Genomic DNA, 12,109 nt, shown 5'->3' on the forward strand with positions numbered 1-12,109 from the left:
AGAGGAGGCAGATGCTGAAGTACACGGGGTGCACACATTTTCGGTGAAATGTCCACCTATAATGCTATATGTAAAATTGAATGGCTTACCCGTAGCCATGGAACTGGACACTGGCGCTAGCCAATCCATCATGAGTAAAAAGATGTTTGAGAGACTGTGGTGCAACAAGGCATTCAGACCAGCCCTGAACCCCATCCACACGAAACTGAGAATGCACACCAAAGAGCTTATCACTGTCCTGGGCAGCGCCATGGTCAAGGTCACCTACGAGGGCACGGTGCATGAACTGCCACTCTGGATTGTCCCAGACGATGGCCCCACACTGCTTGGAAGGAGCTGGCTGGGCAAAATCCACTGGAACTGGGATGACATCCGAGCGCTATCACATGTCAATGAGGCCTCATGTACCCAGGTTCTAAACAAATTTCCTTCCCTTTTTAAGCCAGGCATTGGAAACTTTTCCGGGGCGAAGGTGCCGATCCACTTGGTCCCAGACACACGACCCATTCACCACAAGGTGCGAGCGGTACCTCACATGATGAGGGAGAGAGTGGAAATCAAGCTGGACAGGTTGCAACGCGAGGGCATCATCTCCCCAGTGGAAATCTGCGAGTGGGCCAGCCCAATTGTTCCAGTATTCAAAAGTGATGGCACGGTCAGGATTTGCGGTGATTATAAAGTAACTGTTAATCGTTTCTCGCTACAGAACCAATACCCTCTACCTAAGGCAGATGACCTATTTGCGACGCTGGCAGGAGGCAAGACGTTCACCAAGCTCGACCTGACATCGGCCTACATGACGCAGGAGCTGGAGGAGTCTTCGATGGGCCTCACCTGCATCAACACGCACAAGGGACTGTTCATCTACAAAAGATGCCCGTTTGGAATTCGGTCAGCTGCAGCGATCTTCCAGAGACACATGGAGAGCCTACTCAAGTCGGTACCACACACGGTGATTTTTCAGGACGGCATATTGGTCACGGGTCGGGACACCGTCGAGCACCTACAAAACCTGGAAGAGGTCCTCCAGCGACTGGATCGCGTAAGGCTGCGGCTGAAGAGGTCGAAATGCGTCTTCATGGTAACAGAAGTAGAGTTTTTGGGGAGAAAGATCGCGGCGAACGGCATTTGGCCCACAGACACCAAGACAGAGGCTATCAGGAACGCGCCCAGGCCACAGAACTTCACGGAGCTGCGGTCGTTCCTGGGACTCCTCAACTATTTTGGTAACTTCCTACCGGGTTAAGCACCCTTTTAGAGCCTCTACATGTGTTATTGCGCAAAGGTGAGAACTGGGTATGGGGAAAATACCAAGTAATTGCTTTTGAGAAAGCCAGAAACATTTTGTGCTCCAACAAGCTGCTTGTATTGTATAACCCGTGTAAAAGACATGTGCTAGCATGTGACGCTTCGTCGTACGGAGTCAGGTGTGTACTACAACAAGCTAACATTGCGGGGAAGTTGCAACCTGTCGCCTATGCTTCCAGGAGCTTGTCTAAGGCCGAGAGGGCCTACAGCATGATTGAGAAAGAGGCATTAGCGTGTGTGTTCGAGGTAAAGAAAATGCATCTGTACCTGTTTGGCCTCAAATTTGAGCCTGAAACCGATCACAAGCCCCTCATATCCCTGTTGGCTGAAAACAAGGGGATAAATACTAATGCCTCAGCCCGCATACAAAGATGGGCACTTGCGCTAACAGCGTATAACTATACCATCTGCCACAGGCCAGGCACCGAGAACTGTACGGATGCTCTCAGTCGACTACCATTGCCCGCCACGGGGGTGGAAATGGCGCAGCCTGCAAACTTGTTGATGGTCATGGAAGCGTTTGAAAATGATAAATTACCTGTCACGGCTCACCAGATTAGGACTTGGACCAGCCAAGATCCTCTGCTGTCCCTAGTAAAAAAATGTGTACTGCATGGGAGCTGGGCCAGCATTCCCGTTGAAATGAAAGAGCCAATCAAGCCGTTCCAGCGGCTAAAGGACGAGCTATCCATTCAGGCAGACTACCTGTCATGGGGTAACCATGTAGTGCTACCAAGAAAGGGCAGGGAGACGTTCCTTTCGGATCTCCACAGCACACACCCGGTTATAGTAATGATGAAAGCGATAGCCAGATCCCACGTGTGGTGGCCCGGTATCGACTCTGACTTAGAGTCCTGTGTACGGCAATGCAGCGTATGTGCTCAGTTGAGCAACGCGCCCAGAGAGGCACCACTAAGTTTGTGGGCCTGGCCGCCCAGACCATGGTCGAGGATCCATGTCGACTATGCGGGCCCGTTTCTCGGTAAAATGTTCCTGGTGGTGGTGGATGCTTTTTCAAAATGGATTGCATGTGAAATAATGTCGGGAAGCACCGCCACCGCCACCATTGAAAGCCTGAGGGCCATGTTTGCCACCTGACATACTGGTCAGTGACAACGGGCCATGTTTCAGCAGTGCCGAATTTAAAGAATTCATGACCCGCAATGGGATCAAACATGTCACCTCAGCCCCGTTTAAACCAGCCTCCAACGGGCAGGCAGAACGGGCAGTACAAACCATCAAACAGAGCCTTAAACGAATCACAGAAGGCTCACTCCAAACCCGCCTGTCCCAAGAACTGCTCAGCTACCGCACGAGACCCCACTCACTCACAGGCGTGCCCCCGGCTGAGCTACTCATGAAAAGGACACTTAAAACCAGACTCTCGCTGGTTCACCCCAACCTGCATGATCAGGTAGAGAGCAGGCAGCAGCAACAAAATGTAAACGATGGTCACGCCACTGTGTCACGAGAAATTGATCTGAATGACCCTGTGTATGTGCTAAACTACGGACATGGTCCCAAGTGGATCGTGGGCACGGTGATAGCTAAAGAAGGGAATAAGATGTTTGCAGTCAAACTAGACAATGGACACATTTGCAGAAAGCACCTGGACCAAACGAGACTGCGGTTCACAGACTGCCCTGAACAACCCACAGCAGACACCACCTTTTTCGAGCACACAACACACACCCAAATGATCAACGACACCACGCCGGACCAGGAAATCAAACCCATCACGCCCAACAGCCCAGCAAGGCCAGGCTCACCCAGCAGCCCTGCAGGGCCAATAACACGGCAGCCCAGCGAGGGCACAGCCAACACACCAGAACAGACATTTGTACCGAGGCGGTCCACCAGGGAAAGAAAGGCTCCCGACCGCCTCACCTTGTAAATGGTTTTCACTTTGACTTTGTGGGGGGAGTGATGTTGTGTATCTGTAAAGCATGCACTCCCATGTTCCGCCACTAGGGAGCTCATCCCCTGAAGTCCCAAGGGATCCCAGCATCCCTTGGGAGCACTGTATATAAGCCGGCCCCTAAGGCCTGTTCCACACTCTCGAGTGTCTTATTAAAGACTGAGGTCACTGTTATTTTAACCTCCCCGTGTGCAGCCTCATCTGTGATAGGAACACAGTACATGTTGTTGTTGTTGTTGTTGTTGTTGTTGTGATAGGGTGGAAGGCGGGAGAGATTAAATGACAAAAGGGATGATGGTACAAGCCGAAAAGAGATGGTAATGGGACAAGTAAAGAAACAAAAGATTGGTCTAGAGCAGTTGTAAATGGCAACAGCAGAATCATTACCATCCCTCTGCAATTCCCTTCCTAAACCTCTCCGCCTTTCTCTGACTCTCCCAACTTCAGAAATATCTTCTCACAACTCCTAGACCTCCCTCCCCAAACTCTTCTCCTATTTGGTGTTCGTGACTCCCCTCCCCTCCCCCCCCCCGCCCCCCCCCCACACACAAACACACTTCCTGTAAAATGCCACGGAACATTTTGCCTGCTGTCTGAAAAGATGGGGGTAGAGGTTATGATCTGAACTTGTTGAACTCAATATTGAGTCGGAAATCTAATCGAAAGATGAGGCGCTGTTCCTCGAGCTTCTGTTGAGTTTCATTAGAACAGTGTAGGAAGCCGAGGTCAGAGTGGTCAGAGTGGGAGTGGGGCGGAGAATTAAAGTGACAGGCGACTGGAAGCTGAGGGTTTTGCTGGCAAACTCAAAGGAGGTGTTCGGCAAAGCGATCACCCAATTTGCGTGTGGTCTCCCCCGTGTAGAGAGTCAAATTACCCCCATTGATGCCCTGGGATTGGTTACTTCCCTCTCTCCACTGAATGAAAACAATTTGAAACTCTGACCTGGAAAAGCTATTGCATACTTATTGAGACCATTACGGCACAATATTAAAGTAACCATTCAATGGCTCCAAAGCAAGCATGAAAATGAGATCATCTCCAGGCAGCCAAACGCTCTTCAGAACTTTTTCACTGGGACCAGATGCAATGACCCAATGTTATTTGAGTGACTAATTCAAGTTCTCAAATCTCTTTGTAGAATAAACAGACCAATGTTATGACATTGTTTATAAATAGATACACTAACTCAAACCTTCTCAATCCTGAGGCCCCACTCAGGCAGCACAGTAACATCAAGGCTTACCAGTGTGTGGGGTTAATGGCAAAATACTGCTAAACAACGCTTGCTAATCCGTCAAATATCATGGGGGGAATTTAACCCACACTCGTGAGCAGAAGCAGCTGTGTTTTCTGTGGTCAACAGAGATCCAGTCTCCTGGCGCAAGAGCTCTTTTGCTCTTCTTACTGTGATCTATTGTGCATTTTCTCCAACCTTAACCATCACCATTGATACCAGAGGCTTCAACCATCATGCCATTGCACTCTGCAATTTCCTTTCTAAACCCCTCCGCCTTTCTCCGACTCTCCCACCTTCAGAAATATCTTCTCAGGACTCCTAGACCTCCCTCCCCGAACTCTTCTCCTATTTGGTGTTCGTGACTCCCCTTCCCCCCCCCCACACACACACACTTCCTGTAAAATGCCATTTTGCCAGGTTGAAGGCACTATATAGAGCAGATTTGCCTCTTCATTCAGTTCCCAGGTGCAGTGAAGAGGACGTAGGGGTTGGAGACCCTTTGTATCCAGTCTCTGCCCCCACAACTCTCACTCACAATTTCTGCGGATTCCCCCAAATAACATAACTGTTCCTGCGTCTGGTGCGAGCACAGGCCCGGCATAAGTGTTGTACTGAGTTGGTGGAGGGTGGGGGGGGGGGGCGGGGGGATATTGCTAGCCTCCCGTCTCACTTTCCTCTCTGTGCCCATGGGACACCCAGAGGAGCAGCCTGGTGGGCTTGCTTGGTCTGGGGCACCTGCGCAGCCCGAAGTTTCTGCGGGGGGGGGGGGGTGGAGGTTTGTAGAGCACCCAGAAAATCAAGGGAGCCACAATTCCCACCTTCCCCGATCAGCCAGAAGAATGTCCGTGACCAGGAGTGCTGCTGATCTCAGCACGAAACCACACAAGAAGGAGGGTCTATACCAGGAGAGCCAAAAAAATGAGGCACCCCAGTTGAAAGACTTGTCAGATAACCACTGGGGGCTCGGAGATGGAAATAGGCCCCATGAGTGCAAGTTGTTGTTGCTGTTGTTGTATGAGACCATGTGGAGAACACCAACCAGTGCCCAACGAGCCTCCTATCCCACCCCTCCCACTTAGGACCATCACCAAGAGCTGTTAAATACCACCCAAATGTACAGCACCATACAACAATTACTTGCATTTATATAGCGCCTTTAATATAGTAAAATTGGAGCATTATCAAATAAAGTTGGACACGGAGCCACATAAGGAGATATTAGGATCGCTGACCAAAAGCTTGGTCAAAGACATACGTTTTAAGGAGTGTTTTAAAGGAGGAGAGAGGTAGAGAGACGTGAAGGTTTAGGGAGGGAATTCCAGAGCTTAGGGTCTGGGCAGCTGAAAGTATGGTCATCAATGGTGGAGTGATTAATATTGGGGATGCACATGAGGCCAGAATTGGAGGAGCGCAGAGGTTTTGGAGGGTTGTAGATTGCACGTATTATGTAATCTACAGCAGCATATATTCTGTATTGCAACTTGACCCAAAACAGCACATAAAAACACTCAATAAAACTAATCTTAACAAAAATCTACTCAGAAGTGAAAGGATCCCTTGGGAAATTCAGGTCCAAAACAGGATTGGAATGAAGAAAAAGTGAGACCAGATCATTATTTCTGTTTTGGATATCGATGTTCATTTCTGAAATGTGATATAGCAATCAATTCATTAATGTGGTATTTACAACCATGTATTTTTTTCACAGATCAAAAGAAATAGAGGGGTCTGGATATAACAATGATGCTGCATTTCTGGAGGTGCGCGTTCAGTCCATCGTTATCGAATTCATCCTGAATCATGTCAATCAGCTTTTCGATAACAACACAGTCCAGCCTGGGCAGGATACCGAAGGTAGGATTGAAGCAACAACAATTTGGTCTCCATTTCCCGCTACCCCCAGCCCCAGATGATTAGTGAATGTGCCACGTGATGTGATACTGAGTCGTTCAGCCCAGGTCCCTGCTGAGTTGTCTGATCTCTATCAGAACAAGGAAAGAAAGAGCTTGCATTTATAGTGTGCCTTATCACATCCTCAGGGTGTCCCAAAGCGCTTTACTGCCAATTAACTGCTTTTGAAATGCAGTCACTGTTGTTATATAACAAGTGGGAAACAAAGATGTTCCAGTTGGCTGCATATGCCCTAGTCTAGGGAGGGAAAGCCAGAGATGTTGATCCCATGCCTGTTAATTATCCAGTGACACATGTGGAAACACTATAGCCCCGATAGTTACAGGGATAGGGAGGGAAAGTGGAGCGGGGGGGATCATAGAAGACGTGAAACCCGGAAATGCGAGTAACCGATTTTTTTTTAAATTCTCCATTTCCCAGCTAACAGCCAGCCAGATTGAGAGGCTTGCTGCTGTGCAGGAAGGCTTGTAGCACCAAGCCGCAGCTGGGAATCGAAGAGGAGGGAGGGAGGGAGAGATCATGGAGGTTGGTGGGTGGGTGATCAAAGGCCAGGTGGGAGATCAGATAGGCTGGGAGTGGGGGGGGGGGTATAACTCAAAGACTGGAATGGGGGGGAATCAAAGGCCGGGAAGGGGAGGGGAGATTGGAGGCCTTGGGAGATCAGAAGTCAGGATGAGATTGGAAAGGCCAGAGGGGAGGGATCCTTGGTTGGGGGGGGGGGGACGTGGGGGGAGATGGGATTGCGGGTGGAGTGGGGGTCCGATTGCGGGAAGAGAAGCAGGTTAGCTTGAGGGGCCAGGAGCAATCACTCCTGCTCCTCCTGGCACACAATCAGTGCTGGATAGGCACTTACCTCCTGGATCCGGCCCTTCTCCCCTCGCCTCCTTCCAGCTGCCGGGTTTCCCGAACCCTGGGAAACATTCGGCCCATAACCCTTAAATTTAAAACTGTGATAAAATTTGAAGCATGCAGCCTCATTAAAACATTTAAATTACGGACCCGGCACTTGAGTGCACGTTAGTCACATGCCCTCCAACCGGTCTCCATTACAACCGAAAACGTTGTTGGCGGGTTGGGGTCAGGTTTCCGATATTTGAAATTTTAACCTCCCCTCTCCCAGCCCTCCTGGGGGATTAAATTTACCCTCTATGGTCCTGAAGTGATACTGTGGGAAACTAGTGTCCAAACATTTTGTTCATTCATCTGAAATTCCCCTCTCCAATATTTTAAATAGGTCACGACCTCTATTAAACTAGAAGTTTCACATGAATACGCTACATTAGTATCCCATGGCATAATTTTAGAGATGATATGCAACCCTCTGCTGTTTATGTATGGATATTGTGTTAATGGAGGATTGCACTGGGCCAAATAACCCCACCATAACATTGAGGCTCATACATGAAGAATGGGCACCGGATAAAATGGCGATGAGCCATTGCCACCTGCGGAACCCTGCTCCAGTACAACTCACCACCTTAAGGAGAGAAGAAAAACTTAAATCATTTTAGAATATGTTGCTTTCTGAAGTGAAATATAAATTGAAACTTCCTCTAACATATGAAATTTAATAAGGAAAATCTCTCTTTTTAAATATTGCATGCTGGAGTTGAATCATGGTTCTCTAACCTAGTGAATAAGAGGATCTCAAACTGTACATAGTGGTTAAAGGGAGCTTAATTGTTTCGTGAAATTAAAATCTTAACAGTTAACCTGGCCACATGGTTATATAGTATAATAAAGAAAGAACTCCCAAAGTACTTCACAACCAATTAAATACTTTTGAAGTGTAGTCAATGTGGCAATGTAGGAAACACGACAGCCATATTGCACACAGCAAGGTCTCACAAACAGCAATGAAATAACGACCAGATAATGTGTTTGAATGATGTTGGTTGAGGGATAAATATTGGCCAAGACGCTGGAAAAACTTTGCTTCACTTCTTTAAATTGTGCTGTGGGATCTTGTACGTTCACCTGAGCGGGCAGACAGGGACTATAGTTCTCATTATTAATATGGTCAAATGGAATTTGGAATATTCAAATTTATCACTGACTATATAAACAGGGCACAAAGGTTTTTTTTAAAAGGTTTTATGAATTGTCATCCAAATGAGAAATGTTGGTGTTCCCAGAGAGTATATTTACACGGGACGTGTTTGAGCAGCAGACAAATGCACACAAAACATCTCGGTAAACATCATCACCCTGATCAATATGATTTATCCCCACAGCACACAATCCTGTTGCTAAATGCAAATCGCTTCCCATTGTATCACCGTCCATGAAGCTTTTAACCCTGGAGGAGGCCCAGGCCAGGACCCTGAGACCAGACCATCCTGCTCGCCGTGAAAAACTGCACTGTGCTCCTATGGACACTGGACCTGCTGCTGGGACTATTTATCACACAGTCATTGACCTGCCAGATCCCAGGTAAGCACAGTTCTCAAGTCGTATTCCTTTCATGCAGCGCGCTACATTTCCCAGCTGGAGTTTTGCTCCTCCCCTCTGCACCCTGCGCTTAATACCTTCCCACTAGACAGTTAACATCATCTACTTGGTTTTCTAAAATGTAGGTTTTGGAGGGTGGTTTTAGTTAAATCTGTTATAGTTAATATTTTTTGAATTTGAAAAAATATTTATAAGCTAGTTAATGCACTGCGTAGTGTCGGAGCTAATCACACCGAGCAGGAAGTTTCCAGGTTCAATTCCCAGTCTGCGCTGATGTCAGAGAGGGTGAAGACCCAATTCCAGTGGGCTAGGGAGAAGTATTAACCAGAATTCGCCCTTCTGATCAGTATCGACCAAACGCTTGATCAAAGAGGTAGGTTTTAAGCAGTGTCTTAAAGGAGGAGAGAGAACTGGAGAGGCAAAGTGGTTTGATGAGGGAATTCCAGACCTTTGGGTCAATAAAGCTGAAGGCACGATTGCCAGCGATGGGTCGAAGGAAGCTGGGGGGATGCACAAGAGGCCAGAGTTGGAGGAACACAGAGATCTCGGAGGGTTGCGGGGCTGAAGAAGGTTGGAGAGATAGGGAGGGGCGAGGCCATGGAGGGATTTGAACACAAGGATGAGAATCAAATAGCCTGACAAAACTCACCATATAGGTTTACATATTAGTGAGCTATCAGAAGACAAAAGCGATATTATCTTTACACCAAGGGTAGTCAGAATGTGGAAATCGCTGCCACAAGCCATTGTTGAAGCAGCATTCATAAAATCGTTTAAAAGGAAATTAAACAATTGCTTTGGAAGGAGGAATATTAAAGGGTACAAGAGTGGGAGTAGACTAGGTGACTCATGAAGGAAAACATACAATGTGCTTCTGTGCTGTAACACTACGATTTAACGCATTGCTCAACATTTCGTTCCGTTGCCTAGTTACACTGTTACATTCACCTGAAACCAGAAAAAACATGAAGATTTTGAAAATGCACATACCAAAGAAGTGAAAACAGAAGCTATTATTACACAGCACTTGACCAGGCCAGCAACTGAATCTCAATGAAAGTGAACTATGTAGTTTAATTAAATGAGTTTGATCCAGTTCCTGCAACTGCTCAGCGAGTTGATCCAGTTTCAAACTGAGCTACACAGAATGGTCCCTGGTTTAACCCCAAGCCTGTGCTGGGTCAGCTGATTTCAGCTGAGGAGCTCTGCAATTGGCCTCAGCACCCCTGAGGTGGGAAGAGAAGAAAAAATAATCAGCCATTGTTCGCAGTCCTGACTACTAACCCATAGGGTTGTTCATGGTGAGTCAGAAGATTTGCTGTTTTATAACAATGGTGATGTTTGCACCATGTAGGGGACAATGTCAGGGCCACTGATTTATAGTGACTTCATAAATCAGGGTTCATTTTTATTAAATGGCATTCTGGGATTTTCCATTATGTCTTCGGGATTGGATTCCCCAATTCTGTACTTATTTTGTGAAAGCTGTAAAAGAGTTTCCCTGATATTTGATACATATACTGTAATGTTTGGAGTCTTTGGAGTATTTTGTTCTATTGTGGACACTGTACTTGTCATGATGCTTTCTCACCACTGGCTGTTGTTTTCTGATTGGACAGACAAAGAGAAAGCAAAGAAAGAAAGAAAACAGAATCCATTTTAGCTAGTGCTGTTTGTAACTTTGTTGATTAGAAATGAATCTTCTGTAGTAGCAAACCTTCCCAGAAGCACAGTTATTTTTCACTGTACCAGTTTCTGTTAGAGCGTAGCGTAGCGCGAGCATAACTCTGATTCTCCAGCTAGCTTCAACACTACAACAAGAAATATGGCTAAAGGTCAGAACTTCAGAATCCAAATCCTTTAATAATGCAGTGTGAAAACTGTTGATAAATAATAAAAGTCAGATCTAGCATTCTGTGAAACACTGGTTGGCTCTGCACAAATCTCTTCGTTCTTGAATGGGCTTCTGGCTGAAAGCGATGTAGTCCGACAGATGATGGCCTTGCTCATCATGGTAGAGGCATATTTCTGAAATTCTGACTTTTAGCCATATTTCTTTGTGTAGTGTTGAAGCTAGCTGGAGAATCAGAGTTACACTCGCGGTATGCTACACTCTGACAGAAACCGATACAGTGAAAAATAACTGTGAAGCACGACTTAAGTATTACACTGAGTAATCGCCAAGGTCACTCGCCAGAAGATTATCACGTCAGGTGTTCCCGATAGCACAAAATCTCTGCACGAGGAAACTCTCCACTCAGAGCTCGAGGAGATCTCTCCCCCTGGGCCAGACCCTCCTAGTCGATCACAGAGAGAGAGGTACCCTACCACAAAAGCCCTCAGCAATGACGAAGAAGCAAGAAAAAAGAAATTACATCGTCACTGGCGGAGAACCCAACGAAATCTTGAAGAACTTCAAGATGCCCCAGACGATGAGAACACTGTTCAAACAGCCATGGCTGTGCCTCGCTCAGCACTCCAGACGTACGAGGAGCTGTGGGCTGCGCTCTGCAACTTCTACACTCAAGATAAAGCGGGAGCAGCTAAGGAAGATACTCAACAAACTGAGTTAATCTTCCTAGAGAACGGTCACCTCGCGAACTGCGCCATCGCCCACGTGACGGAGCGGTTCCACACCGTGGCCCTAGAATCGTGGTTGAGCATCAGCAGACAGTTGGGACACTCGTCAAGGAGCTTAAGAACATCATCCTCAAGTCGGACTACCTTGATCAATGACGCTCGAGCTGACGGCCGCTACGCCAAGAACGCAAACTTTGAGGAGGTCCTAGCGAGACAAACGGCCGAGTCGAAAGTGGCAGGAGCGAAGGCCGGGGTGGACCTCTAGATACTTCAAGCCTGGAAAACCGCTGCTGTAAAACAAGCAAAGGTAGAGGAGGTGGAGCAAGCCGAGCAAGAAGCATGGAGGCCTTGGGCCCGAACCTCACCAGAACAGACCTCAAACAACCATGCCTCGCAATTTCGGCAGCTCGCAGACAAGGTCGATTCACTCTGCCCCTGTATTCCAGCTTCGGACAGTGGCCCCGATCTTTCAGCCATCCGGAACGGAATGAAGAGCTGTCCCACCAGCCAGCGGCATAGCACCGAACTACTCGAGCCTCCGTCCTCTCGAACCGACAACCAACAGGAGGGATTAATTCCTCAACCTGACAAAGGACATTTCCGACACTCGCGCTCGTCAGCATCAGCCTGTCCACGAGCCCGATGTCTATGATGGGGACCCTATCATGTTTCAGCCATGGCACCATGCATTCGAAGCCATGGGA

At 47.6% G+C, this 12,109-nt stretch overlaps 1 protein-coding gene across 1 annotated transcript in view; it reads left to right on the forward strand.

Moving 5' to 3' along the window:
• The window catches only part of arhgap31 (Rho GTPase activating protein 31), a 145,333-nt gene that overhangs the window by 89,181 nt on the left and 44,043 nt on the right, over window positions 1-12,109 (forward strand). Inside the window, exons 6-7 of the mRNA XM_070893293.1 lie at window positions 6,172-6,317; window positions 8,609-8,807. Of these exons, the coding sequence (XP_070749394.1) occupies window positions 6,172-6,317; window positions 8,609-8,807 (345 nt within the window). The remainder of the gene's footprint in view (window positions 1-6,171; window positions 6,318-8,608; window positions 8,808-12,109) is intronic.

This window comes from Pristiophorus japonicus, chromosome 11 (assembly GCF_044704955.1).
Source record: "Pristiophorus japonicus isolate sPriJap1 chromosome 11, sPriJap1.hap1, whole genome shotgun sequence".
In the NCBI taxonomy this organism is placed as follows: domain Eukaryota; kingdom Metazoa; phylum Chordata; class Chondrichthyes; family Pristiophoridae; genus Pristiophorus; species Pristiophorus japonicus.